This window comes from Camponotus vicinus, unplaced genomic scaffold (assembly GCF_025532165.1).
Source record: "Camponotus vicinus isolate PSW18456_S1 unplaced genomic scaffold, iyCamVici1.0 SCAF_4, whole genome shotgun sequence".
Lineage (NCBI taxonomy): Eukaryota > Metazoa > Arthropoda > Insecta > Hymenoptera > Formicidae > Camponotus > Camponotus vicinus.
Genome location: NW_028141976.1, coordinates 19,334,482 through 19,348,757, shown reverse-complemented (window position 1 = coordinate 19,348,757; position 14,276 = coordinate 19,334,482). Strand labels below are relative to the sequence as shown.

Below are 14,276 nucleotides of genomic sequence, written 5' to 3'. Positions count from 1 at the left end.
TTAAAAATCGATTTAGCGATTAATAGCACTGTACCCTAAATAATTGCACTAAATAAATTTTATTTTGGTCGTCTCAATTAATTAAACGAAAATTAAATTAGTGAAGTATAGATATAATATACATTTTCATTAAAATAAAATGAATCTTCTTTTAAATGAGTATTGCATAGCTTAAAATTAAATCAAGAGTGATTGGGATATAATTGGTAAAAAGCATAATTTGAAGCATTTTTACGATTTTAAAATTAGTGCATAGAAAGTATAGTGTTTAGACACTGTCACATATTTCATATTATGATAATAATTTTTTAATAAAATTATAAAACTAACAAATTAAAATTCATAATTTTTTAAAATAGTTTTATATAATCATACAAATTTAAAAAATGCATATTTTATTGTTAAGATATTAAATATACAATGTAGGTTTACGATCTTTAATAACATTCAAAAATATATTATATTTAAATTGCATAGGTTTTAAATAGAAGCGTGCGTCTAAATTAAAAATAAAAAACCGTTTATCAAGTCTGAGCTGTATATTTCATTCTTAACACGATTCCTTATTTCATTCCTTATTTCAGTTTCTCCAAAACAAAAAGTTTTGAATAATTCCTTAGTAATCGAGGCATCTTGAGAAAACCAAATATCACTCGTTCCTATTTACACGTCGACAACAATGTTGACTTGCTTTTCTTTTTTTAGTTGTATACTGCTTGTAAAAAGTTTTTGTAACGAATGAATACACTTAATATGCTAAAAATTATACTCACTGGTACAATATTATGTAGTAACCACTATAGTGAATACTGACGATGTCCTATTATCAACGTACTGGAAGATATTATTCCATAAAGTTACTGTACCATACAGTAGAAATATATTACCTCTACTTTTATTATATGCTTAAGAGAGAAGATGTGATTGTTTTGTATTGTTAAGAAGATAAGATTTGAATAAATATATCAAACAAAAGAGAGAGAAAATTGAAGTAATATATACGATTCTTTTTTGTAAAACGCAAGAAGATAAAAACTAATTAGAAAGAAATTGCTGCGCATTCCAACATTCTATTCTGTCAAACAATAAGCGTATTTGCCTAAACTACATATTCCACATAACGATTCGGATAGCGTAATAATTTTTCCGGCATTTTATGATTTTAATTAAATTTCTTTGCCTATAAATTATTTTTAATAAAAGATTTATTATTCATTATTATATATTTTTTATAATTATGTAACTTTTTGAATATGATATTAGTATACACTTCAATATGACATATTCAATAATTGCTTGATTATATTTCATTAATTTTTGTGATTTCCTTAAAAATATTACGTGACTGATATAAATATGGAACTTTTTTATTTCAATTAGACAAAATTTATACATGTATGTGCTAAAGAGATAGATTATTGATTTTCATATTCACTTTTTTGCTTATAAAACTTATGGTTAATGCCCATCATATAATAAAGCGGAACATATAAAAAAAAAAATGGAAACTAATTTTTCAACGAAATCGAAATGCAAATCGATCGAATGCTATCAATTTTTTATTTAATACACTGTACTTAAATGCAGTGTAAAAGAATACACATTTAGTTATTAAAAATTCTTAATAGATCCGCAGAATTCCTTTCTTAATTTTTTTGCCTTTCTATCTACTATATCTCTACTTCTTCTTTTCATTTTTGCTATCTTATCTTATTTTTTTTTATTATTTATTTATGCAATATTACAAAAGAATTAATAAAGATTCGCAAAATATATGAGGAATTATCAAAACAGATAAATAAAATTTGTAGCTTGAGTTTATATATAATGGATTCATTTTATTTAATTTTAAACGCTCCGGCAATGAAGTCTACACCATTCAAATTTTAATTTTAATTTAACACATATGCGAGCAGTAAGTTTTACATTTCTGGTCGTTCTTATATTATATATTATATTATTTTTAACTACTTATATGTTTTAATTTTATGTTACTTATTTTACTTTCACTTTCGCCTATGTGCATTTATTTTGATCAAATATGAATTTAAGATATATTAATTGTAGATATAGAGAGAATTGCAATTTAATGAAACAAAGATTTATACATATTCAACAAATATATTTCGACAAAATTTATTATAGTTAAATTAGGATTTTTATATAGTTTTTGAACATATATAGATTAATTAACTAATTATTTTTCCCAATACATAAATGATTTTTAATTTTATAGTTTAATTTAAGTAACAAATATTTCTGCAAACAGAAATTTATTTGTTTTAAAATATACAAATAATAATATTTATAATTCGAAAACAGCAACTATTATTTACTAAGAATTTTTGCATTGTGTTTTTGTTGCAAAGAGAAATGGTTAGAAATATGTTAAATTATGTATATCGCCAAAATTATCTCAGGTATCCCAGTATAACTTACAGAAGCATAGTAATTAATTGAAAGAATCGGTAGTATGCATGGTACAGTTACGGATATAAGCTGCTAACATCGCAATGCAACATATATTAAGTCTTTCTGTAAAAATACTTCTTATACCATAACGATTCGTATGAAACATGATCAACATTATTACTCTGAAATATTAAAATGAAGTTATATTTGAATTATAAGAACGCTTTTATTTTAAATTTAAATGAAAATAAGAATCAATAGCATAACATATATTTCTCGATAATAAAACTGATCATTATAATTATCATTTCGTATAGAAGAGATATACATTTATATTATAAAAAAAAAATACATAAAGGAAAAAGATTTGAAAATAGACGTGCATATGTAGATTTTATTAATTTTATTTATATGTGTATATATTTATATATACATATACATTCCATTTTCCATTGTCTTTAAATGTGTATGATTTATTAATAACTTGAAAGAAATTTCTAACAATATATGTTTAAGTTTTATATATGCCCACAGTTATATGGAAAATATTAAATTATAATTCAATATTATAATAATTATAAAAAATATAATTTATCCTTTTGCTCTGAAATTAATTTCTTAGCCATAACTTTTAATTCTTTCCTGAATTTGTACGTGGAAAAGCATTCAGAAATATCACTTCAGCATGAAGTTTGTATTGATCATCATCATGTTATTTGCCACTAAGTCTATTAATTCTTGTTCTGTCACCTACACATACACAATTTGATCATTGTAGTATATTTGATAAAACATTTTATATACTTTGCATTAGAAAATAATCTGAACGTAATTATCATAGCACATGTATGCAATTAATGTTTAAATTATAATCTGCAATTTATTATTAAAAAGGGAAATAGAAATTTACAAGTTCAATAATATAGAAATAGAACCCTTGGCGAAGGACAGTGATTACGATAGTAACAATAGTGACGATATTCTTGATGAAAAGTTACAAAAGAAACAGCGAAATTTAAGCATACCTGAAATAATAACATTAAACGAAGCAACAAAGATATGTTGCATTTCTTATTACTATATGGAAAATGGATCGAAATATTGTACCGAATGCTTTCTAGAAGACCCGTATCAGTTTGAAGAAACTAGTTCTGTTCGGGAACATAGAACCATAGGTTGTAGCAATATGGATAATATGTCATGCAAAGGGTGCAAAAAAATGTTTGAATCAAATATTGCCCTGCAACATGTGCCCTATTTGCACAAATTAAAATAGATGAGTCATGGATAACATTGTAAGTATCTTTTAATTTATTATATATCAAAAGTATCTTAAAATAAATTATTAAATAATTTAAACTAATGAAATGCATATGTTTTCTTCTGTTTTCAGAAACGGCTTCCCCACGGCCCGACGGCCTATTTTATATATTATTTTTTCTTTTATATTGTATACTTTTTTTATTAAACTCACACATTTAAATAAATTATATATTTTTAATTGTAACAAAAAAAATTGCAATTATTTACACGCCTTTCCCTTGCGCTCCAATCCTTTGCGTGCTCTCGCATTAATTATAAGTCTCGCTATCGTTCTCTCTTGTACGCGTTCTCTCTTACACGCGCGGCAAGGGTGTAAAGCAGTCGAATATTGGTATCATAAACAGAAAACATAAAAAGAAGGAAGGTTCCAAGATCCATTTCTCTTCATAGGAATACTGTTCATATTGTTTATACCGAGCGTAGAAAAAGACCATGAAAGGATCATGAATGGTTAATATATACAGTGGGTGTAAAAAATATTCGTACACTAGTGTAACCCTTCCAGTTTTGAGACCTTTATAATTCCTACAGCGGAGAGTAACATTCGATTTCAATCTCAGTCGTGTATTGTCCGAAAGGAGAGCGTCAGCGAGTTTAACCGTGGTATTTCTTTTTCCGTGTGTGTGTGTGTGTGATTATTTCTTACGCTGCAAATAAAATGGATTCTATTTTTCATTTTTCATTTTGGAAGAGGAGTTTTGTAGAGCTCTTATTTTCTGTGATACTAAAAGTGGTATTTGTCTGGAAGGTAGGTAGTGTTTTTGTGAAAACAATTGTGCGTATGTGTATGTGGATTTTTAATATATATTATTTTATAGTACCCCGATGATGTCAAAATTCCCGGGTTCATCAACATACAGCATCGACGCAACGTGCGGGCGGAGCGCTGGAACGCGCGACACGATCTCGCGGAGGAATGGGGCAACACCCCGGAGAGTCGCCAGGATAATGATGTAAATGGATCGTGGAGATATCTCGACATTTTTAATCTGCGGCTGCTCTTCGGGATGGAGTCCCTATTTGACGAAATCTGCGAACTATCGGTTATAAGATACGAAGAGAACAGAATAATCGAAGAGGAGAGAATACGGGAAATACAAAGAAGACTGGGAGAGGAAAGAAGAAGACGGTTACTGGAATACTGGTACGGCTCTGCAGTTCCAGGGGGCTAAGGTACATATTTCTTTTTAAAATTTTTAAATTAGTTTTTTTTTATTTTTTTTATTTTAATTAAGATAAAATTAATGTAGTGTTTTTCCTGTTTCAGGAGCTGCCTCCCCCTTACAGCCCGGCGCACCGTCCGCATTATTTTATATTCATCATTTTATTTTCTTTCCCTATATTTTATTAATTTTTAAATTTTAATATTAAGTACACACACACACACACACACACACAATTTGTAATACTCATACACACATTTAAATAAATTCTACATATTTTTAATTGTAACGAAAAAAAAAATTGCAATTATTTACGCGCCTCTCCTTGCGCTCCCATCCCTTGCGTCTCTCTTGCGCTAGTTGTAAGTATAGCGATATCGTTCTCTCTCGCACGCGTTGTTCTCGCGCTATTATCGTTCTCTCTTTCGTACGCGCTATCGTTCTCTCTCTCACTCGCGTTGTTCTTGCAATATCGTTCTCTCTCGCACGCGTTGTTCTCGCGCTATTGTCGTTTTCTCTCTTTCATATGCTCGTCGCTCACTTACCTTTGCGTCGTCCTTCTCACGCCATCTTACATTGCACCATCCTTGTCGCACGTTGATGTCATCCTTGTCGCACTGTCCTCTTCACACACTTAGCGCTATCCTTTTCCCACATGTAGCGCTGTCCTTTTCCCACACGTAGCGCTATCCTTCTCACACCACCGTCTTCTTTCCGCGGATCCCCCTTCTCCTCGCAGACTCCCTTCCTCGCGCGTGACGTCACTCACCGAGCGCTGCAGTTCCTCCTTCCCCGCGCGTGACGTCACTCCCCCCGCACCACGGTTCCCCTCGCGCCTCACCCCCCCTGAGAGGACCTGCGTTAGAACCCGCCTTGTATACCTACTTACAATGATGATGTTAATAAATATGATTATAAATTAAATTAATATAAATAATATTATTATAAATCAAATCCAGCCATATTTTTCTGTATGTATTAACTTATGTATACCTATATATACCTAACATATTTCAAAATGCATTAATTTTAAAGACAGAATGTTCATCTTCGTAAATAAAATTTGAATTTGATTTTTGAAGGAATTGTTTTGTTATATTATGAACAAATATTCCATTAAAATTTATTATCATGTTAAATATTTGACTCAAATGATTATATGTCTTCTGAAAAAAGATATTAAAAAAATCTTTATATTACAAAATATAATCTATTACACGAATTATTTTTGACATCTCTGTTTATAAGTCTTTTTTATACTTTATCATTTGACACACACAATAAAGTATGTTATATACAGATTCTTTATCTATATAATTTGCTTAAAATTTATAAATTTACAAGGTGCATAATTCATATATGAAGTCAAAGAATTTTATTATAACCGTAAAAATAATTATAAACTTTCCGTATTCGTCTATCGATTTTATCAAGAAAAATGATACTGTTGTTACATTCAGTAGATTTCACTCTTTTCTTTCCTCTGATTCAAGCACGTATGATTTTTCAGAAAACTATAAATGTGAAAATAAAAAATTGGATTAAGCAAAATATAGGCTAATCCGCTCAGAAAATATCAGTTTAAACACTGGACATCATAAAAAGAATAAAATTTCTGTAAAAAATTTTGGGGACTGCACCATCCTCGTTTGCACTTATAAATTTCATATTTTTATCGACCAGATGACAACAAAATTTGGGAAACCTGGATAAAATTGATATTTTCCTAACACAAGAATTCTCATGAAAATTAGAAAGCTATAAAATGAAAGATATCTTGTGCAATTGTATGTGCATTCGCTTGATAGGCGCGTATTAATATAGCCTCAAGAAAGTAATAAAAGTCAATCCCTTCCCTTGTCTTTAGTAAATAGATTACGCATTTAGTTAAAGTATAAATTGTAATTTTATCACGATTTTAATTTTATTATTATAATTGTATCACACAAATGCCGCTGCCAATATTAAAAATTCTAGGCCTTCTTATTTTTTTGGAAGACACTCTCCTAGACAAATCCAATAAAGTCCTGATTCGTTACATTTTTCTAGTTATTTCACGGATAGGGATGAGAGAAAGTCGTGGGAAAATTTAACAAAAACTTCTATTCGATAGATTTTTCTATGATCTGACGAAGAGTGTAGACCAAATCGGGAAATAAAGAATAAATAAAGAATAAATAAAGAATATGTGTAAAAAAGCGTAAAAACGACTCTTCTGATCGCTGTTTTTTTGTCAGTTCACTCGACTCGAGATACGCCTTTGAGACACTCGTTTCATCCAGAAAATATTAGTTGAATCTTTCACTCAACCGATTCTTTTTCTGGACATGACACTGATATGAAACTATTTTATACAAAGAGATACGTTTGCAAAATGAAATGCACTTGTTCGAATTTATTGACTTTACTTCTAACTTCGACTTCATGACAACACGAAACCGACGTCCCCTTTCTCTGAATTTTCGTGAATTTTATATGCGTAGCGTCGCAAAGGCACATCACAGGAACATGTGCGCTTTTACCAAGTTCTCCCAGTGGATGGCTATGTGAAAATATTTCGGGGATGAAATTTTATGTAAAATGCAGGGCCGTCACCTAAACGTCAGAATTAAGCGCACAAGGGTAAATATTTATTTCAGCCTTCAGCACTTTATCCGTGCAAACTTTTCCGAACTTTTGCCGAATTGAATCTCCAGAGCTTAATTTTCCATGTAATTTTCACCAGTTATCTTTTTCCTTCATTATTTTGTTTTTAGTTCCACAACTTTTATTTTATTGCACTAATTGCAATATTTATATTATTTCACGTAAATATTGTTGTCCATTATTAAATATTTAATGATGACGAAATTGTATCTCAAATAATGAATTGATTTATTGATTGCTTTATTATTTATTAAGATGAAATTTATAAAATATCCTATATAAAAATCAAAAATTGTTTAGTAAAAATGTATAAAAACTTGCTTTAATATAAATAAATTGCTTTAATTATCATTTCTTTTATACTTTATTTAGTCTTCATTAGTTTTCCATTACATAACGTTTATTAATTACATATGCTGCTAAAAAATCATATTTTTTATTAATCTCTACAAATAATAAATACAAATTAATGTCTTAACAAAAGAAAATAATTCTAACATGTAGGTTATATAATTAATAGAGATAATGATTAGAATATTCCGATCAATAAAAATAAAATTATTCAATGAATGTAATGGAAAGAAACTTTGTTTTTACGAAATTTAAATGCGCTAATTATAAGAAGTAATAATTCCCAAGCGTTACTTGGATTACAGTCGTGGCTGACAATTATAATATATAAAAATCTTGTATAATGATGAAAATATTGTAAAATGAACTAAACGCGGCACTTCTATTTAAAAAAGCTCGGTTGAGCTAACTATCAAGCTAGGATTAAGTCTTGGGATAAGTTTCCGAATTGAAAAATTTTTTTCCAGACTCTATTTACTTGAGAATGTACATATACGAGGACGTTTAATTAAAATTCTTCGGACCGTGCTGGAAACGAGATCCAACACGACAATTCGCAAGTTAAATGGACAAATGGTTTCTGTGACCCATATAAACTGATCTGAATTTTGAGTTATCCAATAGCCGATTGATCTCATGCGAAAATCCAATTTTTTTATAAAAAAAGAGAAAAATATTATATAATACGCGTATTCACTCTCTGAAATCACAATATCTCGTTGTCAGAAGATTACTTTTAATCTTATTTTTTATCATAATTTTAATTTAATTAACTTAAAATTATGATAAAAAATAAGATTAAAATAATAAATATGATAAATAAATTTAATTTAATTAAAGAATTATTTATTAAAGAAAAATAAAATCAAATCATATTTCACACGCATATACAAACATCTTCTGTTTATTTGAATTAAAAATAATCACGAAAAAATTAAGAATTTATAAGAAAAGTACAAAATTTTAGATATAAAAAAAGAAATTTTTTTAAATTCTTCTATATATCTTATAGAACATACAACATAATTAATAACCAATATCTCTTTGAAAAATGAGTAGAAATACGACAATTTCAAGGACTGTGTGTTTCCGCCTTCTATAATCCTTAGAAACGTTTTGACTGTAAGTGAGATCTTTTTCTTCTCATATTGGTCAAATATTTCAGCTTTGAATCCTGCTTGTATGAGATTTATCACAGCATCCTACGTGAGCTACGTTCAGGTTCAATCCTTTCATGCGATGGGACGAGTAACAACGTTCTTTTTTCGTTAGGAACGGATATCTACAATGAAGGGTGTGTAGAGACGGACGGTATCAAGTAACACGACATGAGAGCTGGAGAACGGAAACGATCTACGCGGATATAGCTCCCCATACGGACGTCAACGTCGACGCGAAAGCGTGGCTGGATAGTCCTCACAAGGACAAGGGAACCAGAAAAAGGAAACGACATGAGTTCCATCGGCGCCGCGCTTTCACGGTGGATTTCCGAAGCAGAAAACTAAGGAGAAGGCGCTGAGTCCGACGTGAGAAAAGCAAGCAAGCGAGTACGCTTTCGAAGGATAAAAAGGAGAATAAAAGAATATTCGACGTCTAGCTTTTATACATACATGCACACCACACACACACACACACACACACACACACACACACACACACACACACACACACACACGCACGCACACGCACACGCACACACACACATGTATAGAATTTTTATTATTACCGCAAACTTGTCATTAAAACCTCCCTAAAATTTTGAAATCTTGGAATAGCAAAAATAGAAATACTAATAAATAAGAAAAGTTATATAATATATAGAAAAGGTGATTAAAAGAACGTTTTTTTTTCAATAATTTAATAAAAGAAGGGGAGAATAATGTTAATACTTAATATTCTTTTCTCTATTCTTTAACTATTGTATATTTTTCATAGCGACATTCTCACGAAGCAAGATTGTTTTATAAAATTCATCTTACGATTACGTTTGTGCGCAATGAAATAATGTGACCATGTTGTTTTATAGATTCAATAAATAAAATTACATCACGTCGGTAATATTTAATTATAATAGGGATTCTATTTTACGAGAAAACATCTGCCGGACACGTCGCTCGAAGATTCCTTTGTACTTCTCGACGCTTTTCGAAAGACGTACGCTGTTTTCCGACCGCTTGAGACACATTAGTAGATATGGGCCACTATGGTGCGTCAAAACAAACCCCCACCACTCGGCCCCTGGCGCCGTGGGCGTGGCCAGGTGAAGTGGAGGGAGGCGTTCTGATTGGTGGAAACAATGCCCCACCTCCCGAAGTCTCGATTTTGATTGGCTTGCACCATAGTGGCCCAGAGTTTGATTGGCTTGCACCATAGTGGTCCAGAGTTTGATTGGCTCGCACCATAGTGGCCCAGAGCTGCGATTGGTCGACGCCGGCTGTGTCGCCGATTTATCAAATTTTTATTTCCCTACCTCCGCGGTACTAGACTCGAAGAAGCAATCCTCCTCCCACTCCAGCCCTGGCCCACCTGTATAGGGTTCCGAGTCAAATTCCCGTTACCTAGCCCTTAGTCGCTCTCGCTACGTCTTGGCAGAACGAACCCCCCCACCTACCGACTTTCGGAGGGTAGCCGGCGGTATATGTCTCGAGGAAACAATCCTTACCTCCCCACTCCATCTCGGGGCCCGCTATGGAATATCGAAACAAGTCCCCTCCGCTCGAACGGTTCATGACGCACTTTATCGGAAAAAGAGACAAAGCATCTCAGTAGGAGACAATAATTATTATAATTATTATAATTATTATAATTAGACTACATTGCACTACAGAGGTAAAAAGATGAACATGCGGATGATTGAACGCAAGGCGGGGGTGTTATAAAGGAAGAAGGGAAAAGTTAAAAGTATTAAACACGAATTAAGATAAAAAATTTTCACATTTATTAATATACCCGCATACAATTCGTAGTACTTCGCAAAAATTTTTTTTATATCTTCTTACAATTAAACACGCTATTAATTAACATTATATTTTTCATGTTTTTTTTCGCGAAGAAAAATTTTATGAAATAATTCTACGATTAAATGATCGTTATATTTGCAATTTTCGGAAAAAAGACTAAGAAATCCATCGAGATCGTAACCGCTGCACATATAATATAAAAATACACAACTGTAGAGTCCGCAGGTTTGAGAGAAAAGCCCTTGTAGTTGTTCGGTATTCCATCGATAAATGTTGGAATTTCGCCGGAGACGTAGGAAAAAACCCGGATACAAGGGCGGTATTCCGTAGCTATCGAAGTATGTCCCTGTACCGTCTTCGTCGAGGAAGAAAGCGATCCAGTGTTCTCCAGGGCGATTATGATTGTCCGTATTAGCGACGATGGCCGTCGACCTCGTCCACGCCATCGGCAATCTGTCGGCAGGATAGACTCCCACATGTTTGACATCTAGCTGACGCAATGCTTGCAGAATTTCGCGAGAGTCCATTTGTTTGCAGCGAAGACGAGCGAACAAGCGGTATTATTTGAATAATTTCTTTTGGTGGCTTGTTTTCGGGTTGTACAGCTAGCGGATTTTCTGTTTGCGCGGGGCGGTTAATAGCCGCACGTTCGATTTTTTGCAGATTTTTCTTCTCTATTTTATTATTTGATTGTGCTTTAATATTTTCATTTTCATCGTCGTCGTCGTCGTCGCTTACTATCAAAATTTCGGGAGAACTGCAAGTCGTTCGAGTAATGCTGTCTCCGTCGCTGCTGAAATTATTTTGCGCAACAATCCAGCTTTTTAATTTGTAAGCGTTGCGTAATGCACAATGAAAGATTCCGAATTTTCGAAATCCGTGATGTCCGCACTCTTCTTCTACCGTCAGATTTTTGAATGCCGGCGAGATGCCTTCCAAATTATATATATTTCTAGAAAGTAGATTCCTCAAATAACTCGCTTTCTCGTTTCCTCTAACATAAATGTGACGCACGCATCTTGTAATTTGCCGCAGTTGCGATGTAAAATATTTCAGATTAGTTTCGCCATCGAACCATTCAATGCCGTGATGATTTCGCGTGAGCCAGTTGTTTTCTTGTCTTATTTTTTCAGGTAATTCGGCAAACGAATGCGTCGGTATCATAATCCAATGATCGACGATTGGAGCGTCAATCGCTACAATAGCAACCTCCTTAGGGATAAACTTTTTCTTCGCATCGCGGAAACCCTGAATATCGACGACTATATCCATCTTACGAAAAAACTTATGTGATTCGACGCGAGGCTCTATGTAAAACAACGACGCCGAGCGTGTCTCCAACGAAACTGAATATTTTTCGAAACGTTGCGCACTGATGTCGGAGTTTTGAGCGAAGTAGAGGGGGAACAATTTTAAGCGTCTATAAAAAATTTACCCCGAAAAATCGACGATGACCTGACGAGACGAGTCGATTTCTATGACATTATCGAATTCGGCATAAATAATACAATTAATCGTCTCGGAAAGTGCTCTTACGAATCGCACTTCTAATCGTAAACTACCATGTTTGACGAGATTCCAATGTCCGGCGCAATTAGCGGATAGATCGGGAGTAAGATCAAAAGCGAATAAAGTATATCCTTTGAAATAGTCGTCTCTGCTTATAGAATTTCCCTCGTTCAAAAAATGAATACCTGTTCCCGAGAAAAGCGTTTGATAAGCTTCGATGTAAAGCGGCTCCTCCTCGGAGAAAGCCGGCTGCAAAGGCCTACTGGGGATTTGCGTGCCATCGACGTACAGCGAGAAGAAATTTATTCCGTAGTTCTTGAAATTAAACGGATTTAATTTTCTGTCACCGTTAAACGCTTTATTACTAACGAAACCGACTATTACTCGCTTCGGTAATTGACCGAGTATTACATTATCTAACGATTCACCCATAACGCCGCTATGAATCGTGAATGTTTTAACCTCGACTCTCGTGAGCGGATACTTGGCTGTAACTTTACTCATCATTCTAGCATGCGCGAGTAACAAACCCGAGCTTATTTTCGCCCTTCTAACGAGCAAGGTAGCGTCGAGAATGTGAATTTTCGATGTTCCGCTACTTTCCATGAGACAGAACGAATCTTTCGAACGAACGAATCTCAACCGTACTTCTACACCGTTAATTAAAAATTTGTCTTGATTGAAAACGTCGCAATGGAGATGTCCTACGAGATCTAACGCCTTTCCTCCGGAAATGTAACGAGCGCGTCTCGCGAGAGCGGGATTGCCGGGATTTGTTTCCAACAGATCGTCCATGTGTCCGGGTGCATCCATGTCCCATAGACAGGAAGTTAGATGGGAAGTTTTTGCGGGTGAAGAATAATTTAACAACGCCTCTATGTACGCTCGGTACGCGTAAGCGTTGTTTGGAGGCGACACGAGCTTTTGATTGAAATACACGTCGATTTGATTGAAGATAGAATGAAGCAAATGATTTACAGGGCCTACGGCTATTCTTTCGGCGCTTGTTCCTGAAGCCTGTCTCGTGGAATCGGCGCTTGTTTCTACACGTAGACGAAGACTCAGCATGGTGTGCGTGAGATCTAAATATTCTTCTCCGTGTCCGGGGATGACGAATTCTATCGGCGAGTCGTCCGAGAGAGAGGTCACGGGTTTGTAATGAATCCATTGCGAATTTTCGATGCTAGTTTGCGTAGGTGGTAGAGAGAAGAGATCTAGTTCGCTCTTTAAACACTCGCTCGAATGCGTGTGAAGAAAAGACATATTTCTTTATCGCAAATTGCTCGCTGTCGTCCGTCGCTCGCCACCGTCGTTAAATTAGAATGCTCCGAATATAACCGCTTAAGAAAATATATCGGATACGGTACGTTTTTTACCGATTTTACGTCGTTTCGCAGACGTCTTAAGTCTTTTTTTCACAACCGTACGACTTTTCTTCTTCTTTTTATTTCTCTGCGCTTTTGTACTCGTTCTTTTTTTCCCAACCGCTTTGATTTTCTTACTCGTCCGTCGTCGCTTGCGAGCCGATGTTATTGCGGATCGTGCGATGTGATTATCAAGCCCGACAAAAGGGAACTGAGCTACATGCATTTTCGCATCAGACTTATATCCCGAACCCTTCATTAGACTACTTATTTTTTCTTTGGCTTTTCTCTTGAGTTTGTCTCGCGATTCTTCAAAACGGTGTTTGGCCGCTACCTTAAATGGCGTATTGTTTTCGACGTCTTCGATTACATTAACGCCAGCCCGTAAAGCTTCTTTTCCCACAGCTCGCGCGGCTTTACCTAAATATGGTAGTATGCGTCTGAATAATCCCCCGAGAAAACTGCCGATTCCGTGACCGCGCTGATAGGGCGATCCGACGAAAACTCGCGGGATTCCGCCGCCGCGACCGCCTCCGTTCTGTAATTCG

General features: G+C 33.9%; 3 protein-coding genes across 15 annotated transcripts in view; all 3 read right to left on the bottom strand.

The window, feature by feature from the left end:
* Nmdar2 (glutamate ionotropic receptor NMDA type subunit 2) overlaps positions 1 to 14,276 on the bottom strand; it is a 303,165-nt gene that overhangs the window by 183,963 nt on the left and 104,926 nt on the right. Inside the window, exon 1 of one of the 13 annotated variants that reach the window (XM_083097883.1) lies at positions 5,444 to 5,736. The exons of the other annotated variants lie outside the window; for them this stretch is intronic. The gene's annotated coding sequence lies outside the window, so the exon portion shown is untranslated. Of the gene's footprint in view, positions 1 to 5,443; positions 5,737 to 14,276 lie in introns of those variants that run through there. 13 annotated transcript variants of the gene reach the window in all.
* Positions 10,811 to 12,128, bottom strand: LOC145969931 (uncharacterized). Its single transcript, XM_083096271.1, has one exon. It carries the CDS (start codon positions 12,125 to 12,127, stop codon positions 11,267 to 11,269), a length of 861 nt encoding a protein of 286 aa, XP_082952397.1. The 5' UTR covers position 12,128; the 3' UTR covers positions 10,811 to 11,266.
* On the bottom strand, positions 12,287 to 13,627 carry LOC145970676 (uncharacterized protein F54H12.2-like). The gene is made up of 2 exons (XM_083097545.1): positions 12,730 to 13,627; positions 12,287 to 12,549 (listed from the first exon to the last, which is right to left on the bottom strand). The coding sequence occupies exons 1-2, from the start codon at positions 13,625 to 13,627 to the stop codon at positions 12,287 to 12,289; spliced, it is 1,161 nt and encodes a 386-aa protein (XP_082953671.1).